Source organism: Corvus brachyrhynchos, unplaced genomic scaffold, assembly GCF_000691975.1.
Source record: "Corvus brachyrhynchos isolate BGI_N302 unplaced genomic scaffold, ASM69197v1 scaffold11, whole genome shotgun sequence".
Lineage (NCBI taxonomy): Eukaryota > Metazoa > Chordata > Aves > Passeriformes > Corvidae > Corvus > Corvus brachyrhynchos.
The window spans coordinates 6,106,323-6,120,127 of NW_008236965.1; the positions used below are offsets into that span (position 1 = coordinate 6,106,323).

The window sequence follows — 13,805 nt, forward strand, 5'->3', positions numbered from 1 at the left end:
GTCCCTGTGTTAATTATAATGTAACTAATGATAGCATCACCTAATGTACTCTAAAGCTCACAGTATGCAAACATTGGTTAATACCATGCACTTAGCCCCAAAGCTGCAGCTTCGAATATAAACACAGAAGAAGGTGTAGCATGAAAAATACAGTTACAGATATACTGTCCAAAGATACCAACCAAAATATGCCCCCAAATGGATGTCAAAGTTTCCTAGGTGTAGTTTCTCTGTTGGTACAAAAATATTTTAGCCATCTTTGTGCTCCTCAGCTGAGCCAAGAAAATACACACCACCTGAAGCATAAACAGGCTTTTCCCTCAAAGCCATACTGCCTATATATTTCTATGCATAGAGGGGCTGCAGTTTTGCTCTCTGGGGAAGAAAGGACCTTATCCATAAAGACTGCAGCCTCAGTGCTTCCTTCACAGCTTTTTCCTGTCACCTTCATCCACTTACTTGTGCCTGTTACAACAGCCACAAAAATTAAATTAAAACAACTAAAACATGGGGAGGAAAATCATTTGTTTTCCTGGGATTTAAAATTAATTTAGCTCCATATGACTAACTCCCCACTTTGGTTTTTTTTTTTAGGGAAGTAACTTTCTGCTGTGTGGAGAAGCTGGTGCTATAGGCAGCCTCAGTTTGCTCTCCTCTTTTGTGATTGCTTTGTATTAATGCCTTTCTCCCTTCCCTTATGCCAGCAAGAAAAAACTAATGTACATGAGCCAGGAGTGTAGGGAGCAAAAATGGCTGAAAGAGGCTCTGCCACGGAGTACTGCCCTTTTCTATCTCAGTCCTTCCAAGCACGTCCATCTTTCTTCAGCTTAACCTCACACCTGCAAGAAATATAACAGAAAAAAAAGCCTACCCATCCTTTTTCCACAGGAAAGGAACACTGCCTCTCCAAAATGAATTTGCAGGAGTCCCTAACTGTCAAGGAAAGTTTCCTCCAACAGTATCATCTGTTACTATGTCCTACACCATTTACATAAATAGATCCTGTGCCCCACTCCTGAATTTTTATAATGGTTTTAAAAACCAAGTGTGTTAAAACCTGTTCAAACAAGATTTCAGAAGCCTTGTCCACCCTTGCTTCATTACCAGTCTCACTGTTTACACTGCATCAGGCTGGTGGAAAGATGTGCCATACTGACACTTTCTGTTTTCTCTCTGAAGTAAGATATCTGCTTATGAAGTTTTGAATCTGTTTAAACTGAGCTATATTTTGAGAATCTCTCAAGCTAATTTGAGCTAATTTGAATCTCAAAATTAAATTTAAAAAGCAGGTGTTGGCTGGAATGGAGTGATGTCTTACAGAAACAGTCATGTAGATTGCTGAGAAGTGAAAACACTGAGTTCTTCCCAGTTCTAGGAAACGAGCTCCTGAAATTGCCACGACTTCCTGCGGTAATGATGGAAGAACTGCCTCTCAGTCAGCATGTCCCCCATACTTCTTCTGTTCCCCCTTGTAACTGAAATGGGGAGAAAAGTGCAATTTGCAGTCCCTCTGATCCCCAAACATCTGTTCCCATTTGTAAGGTTAATGTGAGCACATTGGTCTGGCCCTGGCCCGAGAACAGACCGAACAAAAATCCTTTCACTGAGATTTTGTAATTATGTTCTACTAGCATCACATTATTGTTTTGCCCACATAATATGAAGGACTGGCTCAATTACCATTCAAAAAAGCCTCAGGCAACAGAGAAAAATTGATGCTATGGAAAAACTGCATAAATGAAGAAGATGGAGCCCTGTTGAGTGTGATGCTCCACCTGGAAAGCAAGAAAAAAGTCTTACTAAATATCCAAAGAAATTTATGACAAATGCAATACCACAAACTTTCCTTATTGTTTCCACCATGGATGCTATGAATATTTATAGCTCTGAAGACAATTCAGTAAATCCACAAAATTGCTAGACTGTCTAACCCATCAACACACTCCAACAACCTATTCTGGGTCTATCTGCTTTCTGCATACTTAGTTAAGATTATCATTATTATGCATGATTCTTGAGTGAACATCTGTTATTAAAATCTTCAGTAAATTGCATATGGGCACAAAGACATCTCTAATGGGCAAATCTTAAATACATTGTCAGGTACTGCCTACATTCTCTTTTTATTAACTTAACATATAAATGAAAAGAAAAAGGAGGCATTGATGGAAGTGGCATAGTTCTTACTTTTAAAGCATATGTTCAAAATTCAATCTGTATACCTGCATACTGCTACATCATCCTGGAATATGGACAAATCAGAATTTCAGTCCAGGAATGTGTAAATTCAGAATTGAGACAGGGTGTTTTAGAGAGCACTGAACTGCACTACATATTGGGGAAGGAGAGCTTAAACACTAGTCATTTCATAGTGAATGTGTTATTCCTAATCATAACCATCCACAGCCTAAAATATTTCAGAAATTACCTATACATATGAAAAACAATGGATTAGAAGGTTACTGCAGGAAATAAAGAACAACAGCTGCATGGATGATGCTTTTCTTACCAGAAAATTCCCCTTTGCACCCAGGGTATTTATTCTCAGAAAGTGATCTTCAGCCTGATGCCAGGTTAAAGATTTCAGTGGGGCCAGCTTCACAGTTCCTTGTGAACAGATGTGAGACCTGCTGTCTGAAGCAGGGATGGGACCCATTCATTTACAGAACCACAGAATATGCTGAATTGGAAGGGACTCATAAGGATCATTGAGTCCAACCCCTGGCCCTGCACAAGACACCCCAAGAGTCACACCTTGTGCCTGAGAGCATTGTCCAAATGCTTCTTGAGGTCTGTCAGGCTTGATGCTGTGACCACTTCCCTGGCGAGCCTGTTCCAGTGCCCAACCACCCTCTGGGTAAAAAACCTTTTTCTAATATCCAACCTAAACCTCTCCTGACACCACTTCAGGCCATTCCCTCTGGTCCTGACACTGGTCACCACAGAGAAGAGATCAGTGCCTGCCCCTCCTCTTCCCCTCATGAGGAAGTTGTAGACTGCAATGATGCCTCCCCTCAGTTTCCTCCAGGCTGAACAAACCAAGTGACCTCAGCCACTCCTCATATGGCTTCCTCTCAAGACCCTTCACCATCCTCATGGCCCTCCTCTGGACACTCTCTAATCGTTTAATATCTTTCTTACATTGTGGTGCCCAGAACTGCCTCCAGGACTTGAGGTGAGGCCGCCCCAGTGCAGAGCAGAGCAGAGCAGAGCAGAGCAGGACAAACCCCTCCCTGGCCCAGCTGGCGATGCTATGTCTGGTGCCCCCCAGGACACGGTTTAGAAACATCCTTCAACTTCAAAACCAGCAAGCTTCCACACAGCTCTCCAGCACCAGCTAAGCACTGCACACATTTTTATGGGCTCAGTGCCTGGGTAGAGCCAGAGGGATGTGCTTGCTCTGTGTCATGTGATACCAGAACACATGCTGTTGTTGGGATTTCAATGTGGTGAGCATCTGGAGTGGAGCTGGGAGAACTGGTGCTGGCACCGGGGCCACTAGGCATGAGAAGGAGCAAGCCCCAGGGATGCTTTCCATCCAAGGATTTGCTGCCTCAGTCCAAGTCTCTAGGGATGTCAGCAGCTTGGGAGTGGGGGATCTGCATGCCTGAGGACTGAACCCTGACCAGGGCAACTAAAGGTGGGGCCTCAGACATGAACCCCTCATTTCACTAGAGAATCTGCCATATTTCTCCTGAAAGCACCACCTTTTGTGCATAAAGACAGCATCACTGAGTTATCTGAGCAGGTGGCATAACTGCTGGATATCCCACAGAGCCAGTTATAGAAATTCATTAGAGTTTCTAAAAATGGCAGTTTCTCAACACAAAAAGTCCTGCCTGTGATGTACAATAAATCAATACTGTACCTTGTTTTGACAGAGAAAGATGAGCTCATCATTGACCTAAAAATTAGCACGTCCATAAGCTATAGCAGCTGTGGTGTGCTTACCTTAATTTTGTGGAAATAGAATAAAAAGCTGTATATATTTAGAACCAAGGCCAGGTTGGATGAGGCTTTGGGCAACCTGGTCTACTGGAAGGTGTCCCTGCCCACTTCTGAGGGGCTGGAAGTAGATGACCATTAAGGTCTCCCAACCCAAACCAGTCTGTGTTTCTATGATTCTGTTAACTTTAGAGAAGCACATTTCCTAAAGTTAGAAGCAACTTTCAAATCAACTGACTGAGAACATAAATGTAAAGAGGCAACACTAACTATACATTAGTCGCTGACTTCCAGCCTGCTCCCTGGTGTCTCCCACCTTGCCATGAAAAAAGCAGGCAAAAAGCTGCCCTGGATAACAGAAAATGAGGAGTCATGCCAAAACCTCAAAGAAGTAATTAAAAAAATCAATATGCAACAGATGGGAAAAAAGCAAAAGTAAATGACAGCAAGTATTGGAGTTTTAAAATGTTGGTGGCTGATAAGGGAAGCTGAGGGAGCCAACAAATTATCAAAGGTCACTCTGTAATTGACAAATGTGCATTTTTAAATACATCAGGAATAAAAAAAAATCAGTAAGTCAGCCATACACATAAATGGTGACGATATGAACAATGATGAGACAAAGTGAAAAGCAATAACCCGATATTTGTCTTCAGGACCAAATATGTAGGAGATATATGTGGTTCTATACTATGTGTACAGTACTACAGATGTAGCAGAAAACTTGTGAGTTGTATTAAAGAAGATGTGAGCCAACATCTGCTAACATAAACTAATTTCACACCGGCAGGCCTGAATAATTTGCACCTAGGAGTATTAAAGAAACCAGCTGAGGAACAACTGGTGTTAATTTTTTTACAGATCTTGAAAAAGTGGTGAATTTCCTCAGAAGTGGAGAACTGGCTTCAAAGTTGTGGTGTTCAGAAAAACTGGATGGTGTGATCAAGAAAATTGCAAATATTTGGGCTGCCCAAGGCCAGTTGTAGAGAGAATAAGAGATAGGTTAATCCTGCTAACAGGTGATAATTAATATTAGTCTGTCTTGTTTAACACACAGCAGATTTCAGGTTTTTTATCTTGTCACAACATGATAGGGGATGTAAATAGGGTGTAGGCCATGCTGGTGTACAGAGGAGCTGCAGCTTTCATGGGCATGTTGGCACAAGTGACAGTGCACGTAGATATGCACATGTGAGCCAGGGTACATGTGGTTCTCCCTCTCCTATCCACACAGTCCCTGTCCCACTCCCACAGGACAAGGGTTAAAACTAGGACTCCTGGCCTGGGAAGGGGGAGTCCCAGGTGGGGACCCTGAGCCCCATGTTTCCCTAGCAGGGCATCAAGCATGGTGGTAAAAAGCAGTATGTGGAACCATTTGTAGCCTGGGTCCTGCGAACAGGCTCTAGCTGCAGTGTTATTTATTGTGCATATCAGCTGCCTTGAGCAGGCTATAAAACCTTTGCTGGAAAAGTTTGCAGGTGACACAGTGGCTAACCAGACTGAGAATGTTGTAGACTCATTGGGATAAATGGCCATAGTCTAAAAGAAACCATTTTAACTCAGTTATGTGTAAAATACTATATACAGGAGCCAAGTGAGCAGGAGATGCAAAAAGCTAGTGCTCTGTTAAGGAAAGAAAAGATAAGAGAAGACATTAGAGTGACTCTTCTGCATGTGACAAAATGAGATATCCTGTGGGATTCTCATCGTGTCGTGGCTTTAGTGTAATTCAGTATAAAGCTAAGCCAGTTATATGATGCTTAAGTCCTTTTTGTGGCTTCAGTAAACATAGGTGTCGTAAGACATCATCACTACTATATGAACCTTCAGCAGCATGTAGGGGCTGAACAATCTATTGCTATCCCTGACTGCTCTAGTCACAGAGACGTAGAATAGCTTGGTTAGGAGGGGACCTTTAAAGGACCAACAAGCCCAACCCCTCACAATAAGCAAGGACACCTTCAACTAAGTCAGGCTGCTCAAAGACCCATCCAACCTGGCCTTGAACACTTTGAGAGGCAGAGTATCCACCACTTCTCTGGGCAACCTCCCTCCAGTGCCTCACAACCCTCATCGTAAAAAGTTTCTTCCTTATGTCTAACTTAAACCCACTGTCTTTCAGCTTTAAATGATTGCCCCTTGTCCTTTACAGGCCTTGCTAAAAAGTCCCTCTCTCTCTTTCTTATAAACCCTTTTAAGTATTGAAAGACTGCAATAACCTTCTCTTCTCCAGACTGAACAACCCCAATGCTCTCAGACTTCCAGTTTTGCTCTGAGTTAGGTTATTATGCAGTGGTTAGCGGCCAGATGAATTTCAATTTGAAATATGATAGAAGTTCTAAGAAGAGAGGGTAACAGAGTGCCAGACACACAAGAGAGGGCAGGGTGATATATGCACCTTTAGTCTGAATACTCAGAAAGCAGCCTCATGTCACTGGAAACATTTGCTCTAATCCAAATCCTGTGAGATATTCAATAGCCTCTGTGCACAGATGTGGGCAAGAAATACTGCTGAATTGATGGCTAGTGCAGTATCTCCTAGTCCTGCATCCACGTCTCTGGTTCTCCCAGGTCATTTGAGCATTCACATCTCAGTCTCACGCTTCAGGGTTGCCTGAAGGTGTGAAGAAACATTTTTTTCTCTCAGGGTGTCATGGTACTGTTTTCTGTCCTGCCATCCCAGGAGCTGCAGGAACTGACTGTAGCCAGAGGGCAAGTGAGGACAGGATGGGCAGAGCCCTGACCACGCTTCTCCCTTTGATGCTCCGCAGTCTTCTACAGTCCAGTTAAACTGATCACTAGCCCGGCATCAGGAGGGAGGTTTCTGCAAGGGATCTCCAGCTTTCTGCTTCTATCGACAGCATAGCAACTGGCTTGCTGCTGGGATGCCTTCAGGTGCCTCAGCACTGTGAGGGGGCCATGGACTGTCCCCGTTTTCTGCCCCATGGCACAGGGACATCGAAAACCCTTGCTCTGCCTGAGATCCTACACAGCAGACATTGGGGGTCGGCGGGGATTGCAGAGCCTGCTATGGACACAAGCTCATGGCCCTTGATGTCCTAGATTGTATTGGGTAAGGTGGGCACCTGGGTGTCAAACTGCTGAAAAACAAGGTGAGGGGACTCCATAGGGACAGTGGTGAAGTCTCTTTCCAAAATAAAGGAAAACAGGTTATTGCAATGGCTGTCTATGAGCAAAGCAGTTACTAGATGTTTCACATCATGGTTGTGCCTGCTTCTCCTTTTTCAGCTCAGCTCCCTCCTACTTTTCTCAGCCAGGCCATTGTCCACATTTGAACATCATGTAGTAAGACATGAACTGATGGGTCCACCATAAGCTCATCTCCTTGCAGTGATGGGGAAATCCCAGCCCACTGCTGGGACACACAGCTAGCAAATTCTCCACAGAGAGTTGCTCTCCTTAATAACAGCGTGTACAGCACCTCGTACTATGAGACCATGACAACTGATTGGGGGTTTTAGGTTTTACTGAAATGTAAACAATAGGTAATCTGACTTTTCTTCCTTTTGATTGCTTAAATATTGACTGTCTCCAGCACATTAGCACTGACTCTCAACTCAGATTTCCGCACCAGTCCCACTGCTATAAATGGGAGCTCTAATCTTCCTGGTTATAGAAGTTCATCTATTGTGTTTTGGCCATCTGCTCTGGTTAATCAAGATACCCAGAAAGTTTGTGCTGTTTGATCAGTTGCTCTTGGTGCAGATGGATTCAGGGGCTGAGGAAATGAGAGCTAAAACTATGGGTGTAAAAAGTGTTGAGATTATATTGACACAGTGGCCAGCAACCAGGATCTAAGACTCCTATACGTCAGCTGAAGGAGCTATGTGTGTATCACCCTGCATCAATCAGCATGTGGAGGGCAGCAGCACACGCTGTGCCAATGGCAAGGGTGGACATGGGGCTGCCCGGTGCTTCAGTGCGTGGGAAGGCTTTGGGCTGGGCCTCAAAGTCCCTCCAGTTTTCTTCCCTGGCTTGGAAGGATTGATGTTCTGTCTGAGATCACATCAGTGGACCCAAACTCTCCACATGGGGTATCATTTTGTCAACTTGCATTGACTGGATTAGATGCTGTCTTGGTAGTTCAGAGTGGCTTTTTCTGCCACCCGCTCAAACCTTCCTGGGGCTGCACAGTAAATTACAGCACAAGTAAAATGCTCCAAAATAGTGCCTTAGTGTCCTGAAGGTATTTCATGAATACTGTGACTAGAATGCCCAGAATAAATTCATAACCACTATGGACTTGGCACTTTGCAACTGATGGTATTTAAAACAAAAAGTGTCACTCTGTAAATCAACTAAATGGAAATCTGTGTTGACTTTTCATAGCTTTTCATTAGGATGGCATGCTTCCCTTAGTTCTCTAGTGGAGATATAAACCAGTGATTGTAAAATAAAATAAATGAACTGGCAAATAGAGATTACACCTACTGTAGTATTGCAGGTAATATTAATAGTAGGGGCTGGAGACATCTAAATCATAGAAGAGATGAGTCCACTAAACAAAGAATTTTGCATGCTTTAAAGTGTATTTCTAGAAATTCTGGACTTATTTCTTTTCTTGCACTGCTGCTATTTTTAGGAGTGTTGTTTGAAAGTTTTATGTCTTAGATAAACAAACTGTCGTATGAGTTCAGAGGAGCATCAAAAGTTGTGTTCGTGATGCATTCCAAGAGACCCAGCAGAGCTGGGAACCCTGCAGCATCCTTGCATCCATCCAGGCACCCAAGGCACTGAAGTCCACATTTCCAAAGCTAACATCTTCATTTCAGGTCTCCCACACGACCGCAATCCTGCTGTCTGCAGCTGGTTTTACCACTGTAAACCACCTAATCTCCTGTGTAACATCACTCCGCATATCTCACTACACTGTCACTCCCTCCCTCCACAGGATTGCAGGCAGCTCTGGCTGGCAGGCACTGCTGCAGTTTTCCAGTACTAAAATCCACATAATCCAAGGTGCTTAAAGTAAAGATGCTGCTTGTAAACTCCAATTACATTTTACACTTACTCTGCTGTGTGCTTGTAAAAACAGCATTGCTTCAGGAAGGTTTCGCTGCATGAGCACCAGGGCATTTCGATCTGTTACGATGCTGGCCTAACAGTAGGGAGCTATGATCAATGCTTGACAGCCTGGTTAATTCAAATGCAAATGTATAAACCCTGTCAGTCACGGGAGAAAGTCAATTAAATAAAGACATCTCCCATGACATCAGCAATTAAATAGGTGCTTTTCCTCTTGCTGTGCAAAGATTTTCCTTGATTTCCTGTCCCTTGCTGAGACAGCCTTGGCTGTTCTGCCTGGGCTAGAAGCCCAGGTGTCACTGCTCTCACGCACCCCTTACCCTTGCACTGAGGAGGAGGTGAAGGAGGAGGGCTGAACCCAAACTCCCTTTTTTCTGGGATAAGCTGAGCAGTAGCTGAAGAAACCACTGCCTTGACAGTGCAGAGCAGCAGGGCAGACAGATGTCCTTCCCCCTGCCAACCTCATTTACAGTCTTTCTAAAACACACAAACATCACGCACACGCATGGGCTGCTCTTGTATACTCAGCACTGGTGCCTTATCACTCATGGAAGGTGGCTGTAAGCACAGCACATGCCTTAACCCTCTCTTAGCTGCTCTGAAAATTTGATGTACTTGCAGGAAAACAGGTGTCAAGCTCCCGCTGCAAATGCAGCCAGACAGATGAAAGCACCATGCAGCCAGTGGAGTGGTTCCACAGGAAATACTTTTCTAATATTGTAAACTCTTTTTTGCCCTTTCTTACATATTGTCTGAAATAATGATAAAATCTGAATGGAATCTCATGACTGTACACAGAGCCATCCTAAGCACCCAGGGACCCTCTGGCTGTCCCTTCCTGCTCAAACCTGTGCAGGCATGCTCAGCTGTGTCCATAGTGTCCACGCAGAGCACTTGCAGGCTGGGAGGCTCCCACTGCAGGAAAAGCTGAGGTCAGCAGTTTGCCCCTCTGTTTCTCCTTGAGAAGTCTTCAAGTGAACAGCCAGTCTTCAGAACAATCCCTCGTTCCTGGCGGGTCAAACCACTGAGCAGCTTTAGGTGCTCTATGCAGGAGGCTGGCACTCAGCCAAGTGGTTGCCATCTCTGGCAGATGAGAGATTCCTAACACAGGGGAAAGTGGAAATGGAAAGACTAAAAGTATACCTCAGGAAGGCATATACTCTTGCACCAATGTCAGTGCAAAAACCTATTAAAACTGGGCTCCTCGTTTTCAGAAGGTGATCCAACGCAGCCAGGATGATTTGTACCATTGTTGTAATGCAGCATAAGTGACTCACGCTCTCACATACTCTATCTGCCCATCACACCTACCCACTGCTTTACACCTTGTGTTCTATTGGTCATGTCTCTGGAAATGACCCTCTTGTATCACACTCCAATGCTTTTCTTCACACACCAGACTTCTGTTCCCTGTGATGTCTCTCTAGCCATCACCATGATACAGTCAGTAATGCCAGAAGTTGTTCCCTCTTGCTTTTGTCAATGGAAGGATGCTGAAACCAAGAGGGTTGTATGATAATTTTTTGCAGATGATGAATTATAGACAAAAGGTCTGTAGTAAATTGACAAGTCTCCCTTTCCTTGGAGACCATGCCATGTGATGCTACTCAGAGTAGGTTTAGGAGGCTTTTCTCTCACATGTCTATCTATGGCTTTGATTAATGAGAACAGGGACATTCACATGCCTCATGTGAGCATCTCAGGTGGAGTTCACATCACCGAACATTAACCATCTCACCACCATGCCCCTTTCTTCTGCAGGTGTTTCCCTTCAGGCAGTGCCATGTCTGTCATCAGAAATGGGTGTCTATGAAACCACACCACGTTCCAGGCTGAGCAACTCACCTGCAGCAGGGTGTTGGGCTTCCACATCCTCCACAGCCCCCAACGGGCATTACCATGTTGATTCACATTCAACTCACATTTTGAAAGCTTTCCCTTTACATTTTAAGGTTATTTCCCTAATGATTCTGACATGATTAATACTGGGGTCTGTAGTTCAGGGTGACAGTTTTAAGTAAATAGACTAACGGGCTGTGAGCTGACAAAATATAGACTGTATTATTTTGTAACAAAATTAACCCAGCACTGCTGTTAATTTATCAAAATAGAAACTTCAGCAAACATAACAGATAAGGGACACTTGTGTTTCAATGCACAGCATATTAGATTCATAGACCTAACAAAGTTACAAGTTTCATTATTATCTCATTCTGCAGTGGACCACAGATGCATTAGAAGAGGGTAAAATGACCACTTGGAAATTGGAACATTTGATCACCCGTGCAGCATGATGGTTAACAGGTTCCAGATACAGCTGAAGTTCAGAGCTTGAAGTCACCAAACCCCAAGCTTTAGGTCTTAGATAAACTGTCTTAGCTGCTGTTTTCTGTTCTGTTCTATCACTTCGGGCAAAAAGTGCTGTTCATATGCTGCTCAGTAAAAGCATTTGCAATGTTTACTTTGTGTAGCATGTGATCAGATAGCAATAGATCTCTCTAACATAATCTTCTTTACAATGCATTTTTCTGTTCCTTACACCCCTTAAAACAACTTACATTACAGCTTTGGAAAGATGTATTTTCCTGGAGAGATACTTATTGTTTTCCCAACATTTTCTTCAGAGTGGTCGGGGGGATCCAGACACCACATCAAACTCATGAGTAAAAGTGCATGTGGTCCTCCACTAGTGTATTTTCCTATTTTCACAGCACTTTAAAACATATTGCTTTAAGACTTTTATCTGCACATAGGTGTGTTTGTCATCTGCTACTGGGACAGACAGTGCTATTTTTATATATATCCTGACATGGAGGAGTGGACAAACATATTGACTATTCTGTCTCTGAAACACTAAGGAGTCATCTGCTTTTGTTGAGACTGCAAATACTATATTGAAATATGTGTGTGAACTAAATTGAAATATGAACAAAAGTAGTCTGGTGTTTTAAAGCAGGTTAGCAAGAAACAGTGGCATGCAAGGGACTACCCACAGCAATCCTAGTTTCACTTATTTGTGAGCAAGGATGCAATCCCCCATGTCTTTTTTGATCAAAACAAAACTGAAATAATTTTTCACTCACTGGTTCTGTGTCACTTCATCATGGTGACAATGTATTCTTTAATTTCTTTTGGAAGCATCCAGAAAATAAACCAGCATATTTAATACACATTATTTTTTACTAAACATTATTGGAAGATGAAGTTTCTGAACCAACAGCACAGATCAGTTTTGACTGGCTAAGGGGCAAACATTTTAACCATGTGAAATACACAGGCTATGGCAAACTGCGATTCCTGGCTTCAGGCAAACTCATTTGAATATCTGAAAAATATTTTACGAAATATTGCCTCACATATCATTAACTTTAAGGAAGCAAGCCACTGGAAAGAATTGATTCTCACTGCACTTTAAATTGCTGCTCCAGTGCCTTCACACTTCATGAAGTATGGATCAATTATCTTTTGGGCAAATATGAACATGCTATCTTTTAGCAGAGCTTCATTAATGGTATTTTCTCTCTCTGGTCTTTAGCTTGATCTGCTCTTGTCTCTATTTGAACTAATGTAGACTATTAGCTAAATTGCACAAACATTTAGTTTAGAAAAAGTATCCTGTGTTCAGTCTCCAACCTCCTCAAGATGTATGCTAATAATTACCAGAAATTACCTGAGGTGGTTCTTCTTCCCTCATTACATTAAAAATAAACATTTTACCTGAAAATATGAATTTGTAATTGTGCATTTTATGGTCATAATTATGCAGGCTTCTTTTCAAGGCAATAGCAGCCAAGCTTACCTGTCAGCTGAGAGAGCAGTGAGAGTAAAGACTGACACCCCTACAGAGGTGAGCTGTATGAAGGGGATAAGTTTGCATCCAGTTCTGCCAAACAGCCACTCATCAGCAAGATACCTGCTGGCATCCACAGGCACACAAGTCACTAAAAGCAGCAGGTCTCCCAGAGCCAAACTGGAAATGAACAAATTAGGGACATTTCGCATGGATTTCACAGTACAGAAGATCTTAATCAAAGTGATATTGCCGATAAGACCTATCAGAATGATGATCCCGTAGATCGTGGGGATGGCATAGAGGAACGCTGGGTAAAACCAATCTTCCCCATGGAGGGAGAAGTTTGCACTCTGGTTGACAGAGATGTTGTAGAAAATGAAGTTATCTGTTTCTAGGTCTAGCAGAAGGCACTCTCCAGATGCCATCGTCCTACTTTGCTCTTCTTAGAAAACAGCTTTCTTCTTTGAAAGTCCTCAAATTAATTTCTTGCTTTAATTTTGTGGCTCCTTGCTGGCTTTAAACAGTCAGAAAAGTTTAAAAGTCATATTACTTTGTGACACATCTTGTCAATAACCAAATTGAAAAGCACCTGCAGCTTTCTCCACAGTCCTGTTTCCATAAGGTGAAAGGAGAACACGTTTTTGCGTTGTTGAATTGTGAAACTTGCCTTTTCCTCCTTGACTTGTCTTGCTGTTAAGTATTCCTCAGCTCTGGAAGGCCAATTATCAAATTCAAAGACCAGCAAGTGGCAGGCATTTTCACAAACGGGGCTTGTTAAACTCCCGGCCTCAGGTCTGCCCGGCAGCTCCGAGCCCGAAAGCAGGGAGTTACAGAAACAAGAACTTTCGGGAGTTGCTGCCACGCTGCATTGCCAATCTCTCCCGCTTTCGGTGCCTGCCCTCGCCAGCCGGATTTAAAGTGAGAGGGGAAAGCGGGGTTCGGCTGGCGGCTCGGATCCTATAGGCAGGATGTTCTGGACGTCAGTCCTTGCGCTGCTTCCCACGGTGTGCGCGGGCTGCCG

The 13,805-nt window shown here is 43.3% G+C and overlaps 1 protein-coding gene across 1 annotated transcript in view; it reads right to left on the reverse strand.

Moving 5' to 3' along the window:
• Positions 1-13,799, reverse strand: part of GRPR (gastrin releasing peptide receptor) — a 22,014-nt gene extending 8,215 nt beyond the window's left edge. The window contains exon 1 of the mRNA XM_008629261.2: positions 12,791-13,799. Within this exon, the coding sequence (XP_008627483.1) occupies positions 12,791-13,209 (419 nt within the window). The 5' untranslated portion in view covers positions 13,210-13,799. The remainder of the gene's footprint in view (positions 1-12,790) is intronic.
• Between the last annotated feature and the right edge of the window lie 6 nt (positions 13,800-13,805).